This window comes from Mustela nigripes, chromosome 5 (assembly GCF_022355385.1).
Source record: "Mustela nigripes isolate SB6536 chromosome 5, MUSNIG.SB6536, whole genome shotgun sequence".
Lineage (NCBI taxonomy): Eukaryota > Metazoa > Chordata > Mammalia > Carnivora > Mustelidae > Mustela > Mustela nigripes.
The window spans coordinates 39366190-39382535 of record NC_081561.1 but is presented as its reverse complement, the minus strand read 5'-3'; the positions used below and the strand labels follow the sequence as shown (position 1 = coordinate 39382535).

At 37.8% G+C, this 16346-nt stretch overlaps 1 protein-coding gene across 3 annotated transcripts in view; it reads left to right on the top strand.

The window, feature by feature from the left end:
• Positions 1-16346, top strand: part of ADGRB3 (adhesion G protein-coupled receptor B3) — a 726796-nt gene that overhangs the window by 345497 nt on the left and 364953 nt on the right. For all 3 annotated transcript variants that reach the window (XM_059400179.1, XM_059400180.1, XM_059400178.1), the window contains one exon: positions 6787-6981. In XM_059400179.1, the coding sequence (XP_059256162.1) occupies positions 6787-6981 (195 nt within the window). The remainder of the gene's footprint in view (positions 1-6786; positions 6982-16346) is intronic.

The window sequence follows — 16346 nt, the reverse complement described above, 5'->3', positions numbered from 1 at the left end:
TTCCCTGATGATGAGTGATGTCAGCATCTTTTCTATTAACCATCTCAATGTCTTCAATATCTGTTCATGTCTTCAGCCCATTTTTAATTGGATTATTTGTATTTGTATTTTTTTGCTGTTGAGTTGTATATATTTTTTATATAACTGGATACTTGGATACTAACCCTTTATCAGACATGTCATTTGCAAATATCTTCTCCCATTCACTTGGTTGCATTTTAGTTTTGTTGATTGCTTTTTATTTTGGTATCATCCCAATAATTTATTTTTACTTTTGTTTCCCTTATTTCAAGAGCTGTATCTAGGAAAAGATTGCTACATTCAATGTCAGAGAAATTACTGCCTTTGTCTCTTCTAGGATATTTATGGTTTCAGGTCTTACATTTAGGCCTTCCATCCATTTTGAGTTTATATTTGTGTGTGATGAAAGATGGTATCCCATTTTCATTCTTTTGCATGTAGCTGTCCAGTTTTCCCAACACCCTTTGTTGAAGAGGCTGTCTTTTCCTCAGTGCATATTCTTGCCTCCTTTGTCAAAGAATAATTGACCATATAATCATGGGTTTATTTCTGGGCTCTCTATTCAGTTCCATTGATCTATGTGCCTATTTTTTTGTTGGTACCAAACTGTTTTGATTACTATAGCTTTGTAGTATATCTTGAAATCTGCGATTGTGGTTTTGTTCCTCTTTTTCAAGATTGCTTTGGATATCTTATGTGGTTCCATACAAATTGTAGGATTATTCATTCTAGTCTCTGAAAAAATGCTGTTGGTATGTTGATAGGGGGTGCATTAAAGCTATAGATTGCTTGGGGCACCTGGATGGCTTAGTCGGTTAAGTGTCTGTCTTCAGCTCAGGTCATGGTTCCAGGGTCCTGGAATAGAGTTCCCACATCAGGCTCCCTGCTCAGCCAGGAGCTTGCTTCTCCCTCTGCCTGCTACTCGCCATGCTTGTGCTCTCTCTCATGCTCTCTCTGTGTCAAATAAATAAAAATCTTAAAAAAAAAAAAAAAAAGCTATAGATTGCTTTAGATAGTACAGGTATTTTAACAATATTTGCCCTTCCAATCCATGAGGATGAAATATCTTTCCATTTGTGTCATGTTTAATTTATTTCATCAGAGTTTTATGGTTTTCAAAGCACAGGTCTTTCACCTCCATGGTTCAGTTTATTTCTAGATATATTATTATTTGAGGTGTAATTATAAATGAGGCTGTTTTCTTAATTTCTCTTTCTGCTACTTCATTACTAGTATATAGAAATTCAATGAATTTCTGTACATTTATTATGTATCCCATGACCTCACTGAATTAATGTCAGTTTTAGTCATTTTTTGATGGAGTCTTTAGGGTTTTCTATATACAATGTCATGTCATCTGCAAATAGGGAAAGTTTTACTTCTTTCTTACCAATCTGGCCTTTTATTTCTATTGTGTTGCTTGATTGCTATGGCAAAGATTTCTAGTATTATGTTCAATAAAAGTGGTGAGGATGGACAGTTTTGTCTTGTTCTTTACCTTAGAGAAAAAGCTCTCAGCTTTTCACTATTGAGTATGATGTTAGCTGTGAATTTTTCAAATATGGCCTTTATTATGTTGAGGTATGTTCACTTCAACCTTTTTTGTTGAGGGTTTTTTGTCATGATTGAATGTTATACTTTTGTCAGATGCTTTTTCTGTATCCATTGAAATGAGCATGTGGTTTATATACTTTCTCTTATTGATGTGATGTATCATGTTGGTTGATTTGTGAATATTGAGGCATGAACACATCCCTGAAATAAATCCCACTTGATCATGGTGAATGACTCTTTTTAATGTATTGTCAGATTTGGTTAGCTAATGTTTTGTTGAAGATTTTTGTGTCTATCCTCATCAGAGATATTGGCCTTTAGTTCTCTTTTTTATGCAGTGTCTTTTTTGTGTGGCTTTGGTATGGGAATAATACTGGCCTGATGGAATGAATTTGAAAGTTTTCCTTCCTTTTTCATTTTTTGGAATAGTTTGAGAAAAATAGGTGTTAACTCCTCTTTAAATGCTTGGTAACATCACCTGAGAAGTCATCTGGTCTTGGACTTTTGTTGGTTGGGAGTTCTTTTTTTTTAAATTACTGATTCAATTTCATTGCTGGCAATTGGTTTGTTCAAGTTTTCTATTTCTTTCTGATTCAGTTTTGGGAGTTTATATATTTCTATTTCTTTCTTTGTTTTGTTTTTAAAGATTTTATTTATTTATTGGACAGACAGAGATCACAAGTAGGCAGAGAGGCAGGCAGAAAGAGAGGAGGAAGCAGGATCCCCACTGAGCAGAGAGCTCAATGCGGGGCTACATTATGACCTGAGCCAAAGGCAGAAGCTTTTAGCCCATTGAGCCACCCTGGCACCCCTCTATTTCTTTCTGATTCAGTTTTGGGAGTTTATATATTTCTATTAATGTATCTATTTCTGTTACATTGTCTGTTTTTTGATATATGGTTTTATAATATTCTCTTATAATTCTTTGCATTTCCGTGGAGTCATTTTTTTATTTCTCCTCTTTCATTTCTGTTTTTGTTCATTTCAGTCCTCTCCTCCCCTCCCCTTTTTTTGTGAGTCTAGTTAAAGTTATAAGTTCTGGGGCACCTGGGTGGCTCAGTGGGTTAAAGCCTCTGCCTTCTGCTCAGTCATGATCCCAGGGTCCTGGGATCAAGCCCCACATCAGGCTCTCTGCTCGGCAGGGGGCCTGCTTCTCTTCCTCTCTCTCTGCCTGCCTCTCTGCCTACTTGTGATCTGTCTGTCAAATAAATAAATAAAATATTTTTCAAAAAACCAACTTTAAAGTTATAAGTTCTGTTGATCTTTTCAAGAACTGGCTCCTGGTTTCATTGATCTGTTCAATTGGTTTTTGTTTGTTTGTTTGTTTAATTTCTATTTCATTTATTTCTGCTTTGATATTTATTATTTCCTCTCTTTGAGTTTTGTTTTTCTTTTTCTAGTTCTCTTCGGTGTAAGATTAGGTTGTGTATTTGAGATTTTTCTTTCTTCCTTGAGGTATACATGTATTACTATACACATCCCTTTTAGAACAGATTTTGCTGCATCCCAAAGATTTTAGACAATTGTGTTTTCATTTTCATTTGTCTCCATCTGTTTTTCATTTCCTCTTTGCTTTCTTGGTTGACCCATTCATTCTTGAGTAACATATTATTTAACCTCCATGCATTTGTATTCTTTGCAGATGTTTCTTATGGTTTATTTCTGGTATCATAGCATTATGGTCAGAAAAGATGCATGGTATGACTTCAACTTCACAGTTTTTGAATTTGTTGAACTTTCTTTTGTGGCCTAATATGTGTCTTTTGGAGAATGTTTCATGTGTATTTGAAAAGAATGTGTATTCTGCTGTTTTAGGATGGAATATTCTGAATATTAGAATGATCAGATGTCACTGTTTACTTGTTGATTTTCCGTGTGGAACATCTGCCCCCTGATGTAAGAAGGTGTTAAAGTCCCCTACTTTTATTATATTACTATCAATTACTTCCTTTATATGTTTTTAGCTTCTTTATGTATTTGGGTGCTCCCATGGTGAGTGCACAATATTTGCAATTTGTTATATCTTCTTGTTGGATTGTTTCCTTTATAATTATATAGTGTTCCTTTTTTTTCTCTTGTTACAGTCTTTGTTTTAACGTCTATTTTGTCTGATACAAGTATTGCTATCTAGCTTTCTTTTCACTGCCATTTGCATGAGAAATGTTTTTTCATTCCTTCACATTCAATCTGCATGTGTCTTTAGGTCTGAAATGAATCTCTTATTGGCAACATATACATGGATCTTTTTTTTTTTTTATCCATTCCATCACCCCTTGTCTTTTGATTTGAGTGTTAAGTCCATTTGCATTCAAAGTGATTATTAATGGTTATGTTCTTAGTGCCATTTTCTTACCTGTCTATGGTTGTTATTTTAGTTCTCTGTTCTTTTATTCTCTTGCTCTCTTCTTTTACAGTTTGATGGCTTTTTTTAATGATATCCTTGGGTTCCTTTCTCTTTTTCATTTTTACATATCTATTACTGGTTTTTAATTTGTGGTTACCATGATGTTTGTATATAACATGTTCTCCATATAACAGTCTCTGTTAAGTTTCTGTTAACTTAAGAGAACCCATTCTTTACCTCTCTCCCTCCCACATTTTAGGTATATGATGTCATACTTTACATCCTTTTATTTTGTGACTCCTTTGACTGATTTTTATAGATATATTTATTTTTACTGCTTTTCTGTTTCTTACTTTTCTTATTCTTGCTTATGATTTTTCCTTTCTACTCAAAGTCCCAGTTAATATTTCTTATAGGGTTAGTTTCATGGTCATGAATTTCTTTAGCTTTTGTTTGTCTTTGAAATTCTTGATCTCTTCTATCCTGAATCACAGCCTTACTGGATAGTGTATTCTTGGCTGCTGTTTTTTGTTTGTTTGGTTTTGTTGGTCTTGTTTTTTCCTTTCAGCACTGATTATATCATTCCATTCCCTTCTGACAGGCTGAAAAGTCAACTTAGAGCCTTATGATATTTCCCTTGTATGTAACTTTTCTCTTGTATGTAACTTTTCTTTTCTCTTGCTACTTTTAAAATTCTCTCTTTATCATTAATGTTTGCCCTTTTAATTATTATGTGTCTTGGCATTGACTTTCTTGAGTTGATTTTGTGGGGGCTCTCTGTGCTTTCTGGATCTAGATTTCTGTTTCCTTCCCCAGATTTGGTAAGCTTTTGCTATTATTTCTTCAAATAAATTTTTCTGCTCCCTTTTTCTCTCTCTTTTTTCCTCCTAGAACTCCTGTAATGTGAAAATTATTATGCTTCATTGTGTTGCTGAATTCCCTAAGTCCTTTTTCACTTTTTAGTATTTTTTTCTCTTTCCTGAGTCTGATTGCTTTCCATTGCTCTCTCCTATAAGTCATTGATCTGTTCTTCTGCTTCCTCTGGTCTACTATTTATTCCACTTTGTCATTTTTTTATTTCATTTATAAAGTTCTTCATCAAAAACTGGTTCTTTTTTATGTTTTCTATTTGCTTGTTGAGTATCACTAAGATTCGCTACTCTTTTATCAAACCACATGAGTATCTTTATGACCATTACTTTAAATTCTCTATAAGCATATTACTTATCTCCATTTCATTTAAGTCTCTTGCTTTGCTTTTGTCCTGTTGCTTTATGGGGAACATATACCTCTGTCTCCTCATTTTGCCTAACTCTCTGTGTCTGTTTCTATGTGTTAGGAAAGTTAACTATTACTTCTCTTAAATGTAATGGCCTTATGTAGAAGAAGTCCTATAGTGCCCTGCATTGCAATGTATCCTGTTCACTAGAACCTGGAGCTTCAGGGATATTTCCTATGTGTATGCGCCCTGCTGTTGTGGCTGAGCCACTTTTGCTTCAGTCCCATCATCTGCAATGGTTCTGTTGCCTGTTGGTTCTTGTATTGTTAGTGAGCCAGTCTGGGGCTGCCTTGGGGTTAAGTGACTCAGACCAGGCACTTGCCAGAGAAGCAGTAGCACTGAATTGCAAGAGAATGTGGGTGTGGGGCATGTGGTGCCAGAAATATCCATGCTAGTGGGAAGGAACCTGCAGCTTATAGTGACCAAGGGAGGCTCATTGGATGGGTGCATCTACAAGTGTTCAGCTAGAATGCCTGTGTCAGCAAGGTTTGTGTGGTTCTACTATGGGAGAGACCTTGGAGGGAAGGCCTGGCAAGACGAGAATGCATGTCTATGGTGCACTGTTAGCAAGCTGGGTAATGAGCATTGGCCTGGAGCTCTTTCCTGGAGGAGGGTATATGTTTAGATGGGGCAAGGGAGGGAGATGGAGCCTGTCCTTTGTTCCTAGAGAAATCTATCCCTCCAGCATAAGATCTGGGATTAGTATACAAATTTTTCTTTCTCGCATATATCCCAGGCATTTTTCAAACTGCTGCTTCTATGCTGAATCTCCATGGCACTTTTTGTTGACTCATCATCTGTTTAAGGATAGGAACTCAATTTCTTCTCACCCTCTTGGCTCTTCTGCTTATTTAAAGTTCCAGGTTTTAATGCTGATTGTAAGAACTCAAAAAATGTGACTCCTCTAGTTTTCAAAGCCAGATGTTGTGGGGATGCCTCTTCCCTGTGTGTACTCCCTGGTGTGACTATCTTATTTCTCCCTTCTTTGACTGAAGCTCTCCCCCTCCCTCTCACCAATAGTCCCACATCTCTACCCTTCTTTTCCTCCTTGATGTGGCCTCTTCTCTACATTTAACTGTGGATAGTTTGTTTTGGGAGTCTCTGGGTCATTTTCTCAGTTATTTACACTGATGTGGGTGTTAGCTAGTTGTATTCAAGTGACAAGGTGAGCTTAGGGTACTCCTACTCCACCATCTTTCCTGGAAGTTAGAAAAATAGGTATTTTGAAATGTTTATAATCTCCTGTCTCTGATCACATCTTGCTGAATTATCTCACTTGTTTATCACCTGCAAAAGTATTTTTAAAAATTTTTATTTCAATTAAAAACCCAAAGTTTTGCCAATATGTTCAACTGTGTGTTCTGAGTACTAAAAAGGACAAGTCTGTCATGCTTGCCAAAGTGTATATACTCATTAGTGTTTGTGTGCTGGATGTTAATCCATCTGAGTGTGAAATACACAAAATTTACAGTTTTGCAATGCTATTTTAAAGTTGACTCTGCAATTTTAAATAATTTTTTTGATAAAAATATGTAGATTAATAGTAATGAAGATTCTGATGTTTGTTCTGTTCTTTTGACCATGACAGATCAAAGAACACCTTGCTAAGGGTCAACGGACGTTGGCAGGTGATGGAATGTCCCAGGTGACCAAGACACTGTTGGATTTAACTCAGAGGAAAAATTTCTATGCAGGTGATCTTCTGATGTCTGTGGAAATTCTCAGAAATGTGACAGACACATTTAAAAGGGCAAGTTACATCCCTGCATCTGATGGTGTCCAGGTAAGAGACAGTCCCCTGAATGAAAAGATTAGTGAACATGCATTCAGGTTTTGGCCCTGAGAGGCCAGTGCTGCAGCCCTTTGGAGACGTTCTGGCGTAGAGGGAAAGAGCACTTACTCCTACAGGGGACATATTCGGGTTGTGCTTAGTGTGAGCTCTGGAAATGACCTCAATTCTCTTAGTCATTGTACACCTCAGTGTTCTCAACCATAAAATGCTCATAATACACCTCAAGGAGCTACTGAATGAGAATGTGTGTAAAGTGTTTTGAGCCCTCAGATAAAAGGCTCTATAGCCAACTCAAGGTTGTATCATGGATATTTTATTCCCACATTTAATATCACCATCTTGCCATAAGAGACTATTAAAAGCACATTAAGCATAATGAAAGTACATTAACTATAACATGCAAAGAAGATATAGTTTAAGTTTTGTTGGGGTTTTGCTTTCAGAAAGGGGAAGGCCATTTTTAATTTTGTGGAACCCTTGCCTGAAAATATTGGACAAATAGAGAATTGTTCTGGATAGGAAAATAAGAAATTCAATAACTCCTCACAGCGAGTTTTTCTTGTCATGGAAGACTTCTAGAGCAACATCGTTTATTTCCATAATAAAGTTTAAGTACTCACCCAATTTCAGTATTGCCTTTGCCATTAAAGCAAAGCATGTTGAATGGCAAACAAAGCAAATTTAATGCAACTCCTGTTTGCATTTCAGATTAACTCCTTTTGTGCTGTAGGCTAAAATGTACTCCTGCCAAGAATGCTGACTTGATTTCTGCATTTCCAGTATAATGCTCTTTCTGTATCTCCCCATAAAGTTCATTAAAATAAGGTTTTGGCAAAACTCCCAGATCAGGTAGTTTTCTTTCTGCCTACTATTCATTTGGGAGTTTTATTTGTCTTTCACTTGGAGAATGCAGAGGGGTTTTTTTTGTTATGTTTTGTTTTGTTTGTTTTGTTTTGTTTTAATCAGCTATTGAAAGAGGAAAAGAAGACTTTTTGAAATCATGGAATTGTTCATAAATAATATCGATGCCCTGATTTTTATAGAGGTACATATGTTACTTAAATTATATGCAAATATTGCTGAAAGTAACTGAAATGGGAATTATTGATGCTGCATTTTATATTATATCACCAGTGCCCAAGAATACAGTTTTAATTGTAAAAATATGGGGCATGGATCGTTACTGTCATTTGAGCATTTCAAGAATTCTTTTTTACAAAGAATGAAATGGTTTTCTGATTTTAAAAACATGATAAAGTAAGCCAAGCTGATATTTTCCTGGTAGTTCTGAAATACTTCTATCCATTAGAATTTACATTAAAAAAATAACATCTGAACTGCCTGATGCAAAATACAAGTTGTAATTTCAAAAAACCTCAGATACTGATGTTCACAGTTGAAACATCAGGTAGAATGATTAAATAATCTCTAGGCCCTCCTTTAACCCTCAAGAGTGTAGGACTTTAAGATTTTTAGATGCTGAAACTGAAAAAATTAAGATGACCAGGTTTTTGATTGAGTTACATATTTTGATTTAGTTACTTAGAGTGCATTGGCTCAAGGAGCGATTAGTTTAACCAAAGGTTTAGTCATGGGCACATTAGCTGGTATGACTTAAATAAAGCAGTTTTGCTGATTATTTTGTTGTTATTTTGGCATAGTCAGAAATTTCCGTCCCACTCTCTTATTAATCCTCCACACTACACAAAATTCTCAGCATGCTGGTGTCCTAGTCATCCCTTCACAAACAGGAGCTGAATTTTTCTACTTCATTTTCTTTACTGGTGTCTTTTCAGGCCCTTGGAATGTCCTTGTCTTTTGGAATTCCTTCCTCTTCCATCTCTGTCAAAATCATTAACCTGGATCTAGCAAGATTTCTGAATGCCAGACCAGCAAGCCCCAAACTCCATCTGAAAATGATCTTTCTCTTTTCTGAAATCCCTGACAACTTTGCACTTCTTTTATTCTACTTTCCACCAGTTTATAGAAACATTTTATATACATTTTATCATCTTTGCTTGCTTATAAACTCTAATTTATAACCTTACTCAACATCACCTGTACCTTACTTAAACTTCAGTCCTCTATTTCCAAAGGCTCCGGGCATTTTTGTTTGGCTGGCACCTCAGGATTAATATGGCATAAACGAAGCTTATTTTGAATTGCAAGTTTTCTTGCATATCATACTTCTCTTTGTAGAACTAGTAGCCCTTAGGCTGGAATTATAATGTTATCTTGACTTTTCCTTCTTTTCCTTTATGGCTACAATTGTATCTTTTCTATCCATTATTTCCTCTCTTTTCCCATTGCTGTTATCCTAATTAAGCCTTTAATTGCCTCAGCCTACATTATTTCCAAGGCTTCTTTCCTTTAATCCTCCCTCAGAGCTTTACCTACATCTCTATTCATCTTGTACATCATAGTCCTAGTGGTTATCCTAGAACAGCTCTGATTATGTCACTTCTTAGATCAGAAACCTTCACTGGAACTCCAAGTCTCCTTGAATGACAACTCAAAGTCTTCATGTTGTTTTCTAGTACACTCCACAGTATGTAGGTTACCTATCTTTACAGCTAAAAATGAGTTACTCCTCCTCTTCACAGATTTATGTCAAATGAATTACTTCTCCCTTAAAAAAATTATTTTAGAGGGAGAGGAGGGGCAGAGGGAGAGAATATTTCAAGCAGATTCTCTGCTGAACACAGAGTCTGACATGGAGCTAACTCTAACCACCCATGAGATCATGGCCTGAGCCAAAACCAAGATTCAGGTGCTTAACTCACTGAGCCATCCAGCTGCCCCACCAGGTTCTGCTTCTTGAGTGCACTCTATATTCTTAGCTCTTGGTTTCTGCCTCCTCTGTGCTCTTAGACTGGCTTGATTTCTCCCAGTCTCCTGAGGTAATTTCTTGGTACTCTGGGCCTCCGAATTCTAATGTACTTTCTCTCCTGTATCTCTTTATATATCATATTATTAACACTAATCAGAATCCTTGAAAAAGAAGACATTTTCCTGATCCATCTTTGGATCCCAACCAAGCTCTAGGATATCCTCCTCCTCAAATAAGATTTAGTGTGGAACCTTAACCCAAAATTGGTAATTACATAGGTACCACTAAGTTATTTTCATTCTTTCTTAAACTGGGAAGTGAAAAAAGAAAGATTAACTGAAATTATTTAAGAAGAATGAATTATTTTCAATGTAGTTATGAGCAGTGCATTTTAGTTAAAATGCTTACTAATGCCGGATTCACTAAAAGATTGATTTGAGGGGCGCCTGGGTGGCTCAGTGGGTTAAGCCTCTGCCTTCGGCTTGGGTCATGATCTCAGGGTCCTGGGATCGAGCCCCGCATCGGGCTCTCTGCTCAGCAGGGAGCCTGTTTCCTTTCCTCTCTCTCTCTGCCTGACTCTCTCTGCCTATTTGTGATCTCTGTCTGTCAAATAAATAAATAAAACCTTTAAAAGATTGATTTGATGCATTGATGAAAGTGAGCTGCAATAGCTACAACCTATTAAACTTGGGGGAAAATAAAGTGTGGCTTTATGTCTTAAAATGATAAAGCAAATAATAGTTTTGTTTTTGGAAACTGTAGAAAAGATATTCCAAAAGTCTTTTCCCTTCTGATACACTGTTTTCCAGACTCTGGGGCTTTGTCATATCTCTGAGTCTCTCCCTGTTAGTTCTCTAGTTAGTTTATCTTTCTTGTTTCAATCTGATGCAAGTTCGTTCCAGATCCAGTTAAAAAATCCCTTCTACTCAAGTCTTCTCATAAAATCCCAGGCAGATTTCAAGTTTTTCCTAATTTTCTGGCCTTTTGAAACCTTATAAATATCTCTGCTTCTAGCATATTCCTTACATAACATCGTAATATCTCTCATAATATTCTAATTATTTGTTTCTAGGTCTGTTTTCAGCAAAAAATTTTAAACTTCTTGAGAGATTATTATATCTTGAAGCATAGTAGACACTCCAGTATTTATTGAAGTAATTAATAAATGAATATAAATAACATAGTAATTTGGAGGAAATTTACATTATTCAAACACACACACACACACACACAAATAAAACTCTGAACATCCAATTTAGAGAAAGAAAGGGAAAAAGAGGAAAAACACAACAATTTACTTAGTTTTTTGCCACTGGAAAAATTTGTAGTGAGACTCATTCTATCAACAGAAAATTGAATTTGCAACCCGCTGAAACTTTAAGACTTGACAGAATTAAATCAGACATATGCAAGTTGAAATCCCAGCTTGTATAGTAACTATCTTGGTGTCTTCAAACATGTTACTTAATATTTCTCTATGTTATTTCTTCCTATCTAAATAAGAAATAAAGGAGACATAGAAGTATGATCTATTTTTGTAATTCATGGTAGTTATATTGTGTAGATTTGTGGCAAACAATAAATTAATGAATACTGAACCATTTACTCCTAGGGAAAATACAGGATGAGGTTCCATTGAGAATTTGTTCATATCATTTTCATTAACCAATTAATACATGATCCTGTTTTATGTGTGTTACTGTTAAAAGACATTGTTTTTAAGGTATATGGTTAATCATTAACTCTGATCTCACAGCCAAGACATTTAATTCAAGCCAGAAAAAGTTTTCCTAATACATGTTTTCTCTGTAAGGCACATGACAGTCTTTCTGAGTTTAAGAATACTAGATAGTCCTTTAGACTGTACAATGGGACATTTTAAAATGTTAAATCACCAATAAAAAGTACACACACACAAAAGTAAACAAACAAAACCCAATGGGGGGGCATTAAATTGGCTATGAAAAGGAACATGTTTACAAGTGTTGGGTCCCCCAATAATGGGTCCGTGATTAAAGGAGCGAGACTGATACAAAGCGAAGGTCAAGCAAAGCTTTATTTCATGCCAAGCATCAAGAATCAAAACCGACAGTCAAACAGACTGGTCAGGGCTGCCCCTGTCACAAAGAGGGTGACCCCTCCCTGCTTTCCAGACTAACTTTTATAGAGCAAAGGCCATGTGGTTGGGCCTGGCCACACACAGGTGGCCAATGACGTTGTAACACACAGAGAAAGCTGCACAGTCATGCTAGGTGACCAATTGAATTACAATTGACCCTAGTAGACATTTGAACCAGCCTATCACCTTGGTCAGAATTGGCGCCCAAAAGGTGCCCAAAAGGCGGGGCCCATACTCCTTGGTAGCTAGGAGACAGTATGCATCCCCACTGATTGACTACCTCCACCTGGCCTGACCCACCCGTGTCCTTGGACTTTGTTATCTGGGACTGGTTTCCTCGACTTGTTTTTAAGTAAGCTCCCCTGGCGGGGTAAGGGTGGGGGGCAAGGTCAATTTAAGTTTTACTGCATAAATAACAAAATGGCAGTTCAACCGGGGTGGGGCCGCTCTGGCGGAATATGTGAGCTAAAACAAAGTACACAAGTATGTGAGCTAAAACAAAAAGTCAGAGCATTGTCATGTTTGGCATCAGCTGAGTACATGTACGGTGGGTGACTCAGATGTTTGCCACTCTGCACACAGTCCATGTGATGAAGTTCTAGAATATAAGTGAGGTTCGTGCGTTGAGGTCCGGAGCCGATGACCAAGAAAGAATTCTTGAGACATCTTTGGTGCAAAATAGTGGTTTATTAAAGCACAGGGACAGGACCCATGGGCCGGAAAAGCTGCTACTCCAGGGTTCTGAGGGATGGCAGGTGTTGTACCATGGAGTTGGGGGAAGGTAAGGGAAAGGGAGGTTTCAACTGAACTTTCATATGCTAAAGAGGATGACATACAAGAAGCCAGATACCAGAGGGCTTGCCCTTGTGGAGGTCATTTTGCCCTCTGGTAAGGTATTAACATTAAGATGGGTGGGAGATTCCTAAAGAATGTCACATATATCCCACCCAGGAGTGGGGGTGGGGGAAAGTTGGAGGGTGTCAGCTTTTGCTATTGTCCTCAGCCAGCCTTCTGTTCCCTCATCACATGAATGACCATAAAAGCACTGAGTTTTGATTTGAGGGTCACAAATAAATTTTAGCAAGTAATTGATTTGTAAATATGGAATCCATGAAAAATGAAGTTTGACAATAACTCTTTCTCAGGGTTGTCATGAAGCTTAGAAAAAAATACAGGTTAAATACATAATAACCCATGCATAATGATATTTGTGAATTTCTGGCACATAGTAGGTACTCCTTAATCCCATTATTGCTAGTGTTGTAACTCTTAACATAACAGTACAAAATAAGCCTTGTTCTCAGGCCACTTACCATATAATGGAAGGGGGAAAAAACACCTTATGGATGAGGGTAGACTGTGGTAATGAGGAAGAGAGAGAAAGTACAGTATGTCTCACTTCTAGGAATTCTAAAAGCATAGAGAGCTGAACGAGAGCTGAAGTGTAGTGGTAACAGAAGAATTCATGGGAGAGTTAGGACCTGAGACAGAATCTGGAGAAAAAAGCTGAGCACAAAGACAGTAGTCCAACTATGCAACCAAAGGCATGAATGTGGTATGAACATGGCACATTTTGGAGACCAAGGTTTGTAGAAAATGGGATACATGGGGGGCGTGGGTGGCTCAGTTGGTTAAGCCTCTGCCTTCAGCTCAGGTCATGATCTCAGGGTCCTGGGATCGAGCCCCACATCGCATCGCGCTCTCCGCTCAGCAGGGAGCCTGCTTCCTCCTCTCTCTCTCTCTCTCTCTCTCTGCCTGCATCTCTGCCTACCTGTGATCTCTCTCTGTCAAATAAATAAATAAAATCTTTAAAAAAAAAAAAGAAAATGGGATACATGTTGGATAGTGCAGATCATAAAGATAGGAGAGTCAAGGGCAGAGAAGTGTTTAGACTTCATTCTCTATAAATGGAGTAACTAAATGTGTTATTTTTGGAAATGGTCTGGCAGAGGATGATAATGTGAATTAGTGAGTAGAGGAAGACTGGGGGAAAGAACCCCATGGAGAGACTACAGCAGTGTTCTGAAGGTAAGGAAAGAAGAAAGCATGCTTTAATGATACTGGATCAGAGAAGGAGGAGTAATCTCTTAACGGAATGAAAGGGAGGCCCTTGAGATAACATATATTTGGAAAATAAAGAAAGAAAACATTGGAAAGAATACACACTTGGAGTATACACAATACGCTCATCATTGTGTATTGTGCCCCTTAAACTCTCTGAAAGCAGAGACGGATCTCTATTCAGGCACCTTTCTGTTTCCTGATAAAACTGTTGATCTAACTCAGTGTTTTGCAAATGCTTTTGACTGTGACCCACTGCAGGATACACAATTTACATCCGTGTAGTGGTGAAAACCAGAGTTTCACAAAATAATAGTTACCTTGAGTGTGGGTAATACACTCAGGTATTTGCTATTCTTTTCTATTTTGTTATGAGAAGTTGATCATGACCCTCCATCAGGTCAACACTTAATGTTGGAAAATAACTTACTTTTCTAATAAATTTTCTTGAAAATTTATTTCCCAACCATTGAGATTAAGCAGAAAATTCAAACCTTGGCTTCCAGTCTCTTTTTTAAATGCAAGCCATAAAATAAATAAAAAAATTTCAGGGGCACCTGGTGGGGCTCAGGCTGAGCATCTACCTTTGGCTCAGATCATGATCTCAAAGTCCTGGGATCAAGCTCTGCACTGAGCTCCCTGCTCAGCAGGGAGGCTTCTCTCTCTCCCTTTGAGGCTCCCCCCTGCCCCGCTTCCCCCATGTTGTCTCTCTTTCTCTCTCTCAAATAAATAAATAAAATCTTCAAAAATTATTCAGCATTAACTGACCAAGGAATTAAATAAAAAGCAGAGTTAGTGATTTCAGGTAAGCCCAGCATCTTCTCCCTTCTCACCTAAAACTCTGGATGAGCAAATTGTTTTCAAATTTTTCAGGTTATTTTCAGACATTAAGTGTTGACCTGATAGAGGGTCGTGATCAACTTTTCATAACAAATTAGAAAATAACAGAAAATACCTGAGTGTGTTACATACACTCAGACATATGTGCTTCACTATGGACCTGCTTCATGCTGCCCCTCCATGGTGGCAGGTCACCCAGAGAGAATCTTGGGCATTGTTTCTCCTATGGTCTCAGTGTGAGACACTTTTACCTTTTGCATACAAAGGACTAGATTGATCAATGTGGAAGCAACTGTTGTATGATAATATAATGCTATTATGCACTGATAGCCTCATCTGTGCAAATAATCTAATACTTTTGACTAAATAAGATCTAGTAAAGGCTCTTTAAGTTTGGAATTATAAAACATCATTCGCATTCAAGACACAGCCTGGTGCCTTGAAATCCTTTGCTTAAAGAACATTTGGGGCGCCTGGGTGGCTCAGTGGGTTAAGCCGCTGCCTTCGGCTCAGGTCATGATCTCAGGGTCCTGGGATCGAGTCCCACATCGGGCTCTCTGCTCAGTGGGGAGCCTGCTTCCTTCTCTCTCTCTCTGCCTGCCTCTCTGCCTACTTGTGATCTCTGTCTGTCAAATAAATAAATAAAATCTTTAAAAAAAAAAAAAAGAACACTGTGCAACTAGGAACATTAATAATTTCCTTGGACATAAGTACGAGAGTTAAGAAAGGCAGTAGAGTGTGATGACTAAGAGTTCCTGCCTTGTAGGCTGAATCCCTGGCCTCAGGTCACAGCTCACAAGCTATAGGATGCTAGCAGATTACTTGACCTCTCTATGACTCAGTTTCCTCTTCCATCACATGGGGGTAATAGCCCCTACTTCATAGTTACATGGTACCTGCAGTATAGTAAAAGCTCAAGAAACGTAGCTACATTTATTATCTGAGAAGGGGAAATTCTGTTGAAGCAAAAGCCTGAAACATCTCTGAATCAATAGGTCCCAACTGCCAGCGCCCATAAGTACTTTGGTATCTCTCCTGCAAAGAGAGGAAGGTCAGATGTGCTTCATGGCACCACCTAGGAAAGTATAGGCACTTTTAAAAAATCACTTATTACAGAGGATAAGGGTAGAAAATGTGTCCAGGAAAATAGCAGTCAGAAAAGAAGCACTAGTTCTCTTTTTTTTTTTAAATTTTCAGCATAACAGTATTCATTGTTTTTGCACCACACTCAGTGCTCCATGCAATCGGTGCCCTCTCTAATACCCACCACCTGGTTCCCCCAACCTCCCACCCCCCCGCCCCTTCAAACCCCTCAGGTTGTTTTTCAGAGTCCATAGTCTCTCATGGTTCACCTCCCCTTCCAATTTCCCTCAACTCCCTTCTCCTCTCCATCTCCCCATGTCCTCCATGCTTTCTGTTATGCTCCACAAATAAGTGAAACCATATGATAATTGACTCTCTCTGCTTGACTTATTTCACTCAGCATAATCTCTTCCAGTCCCATCT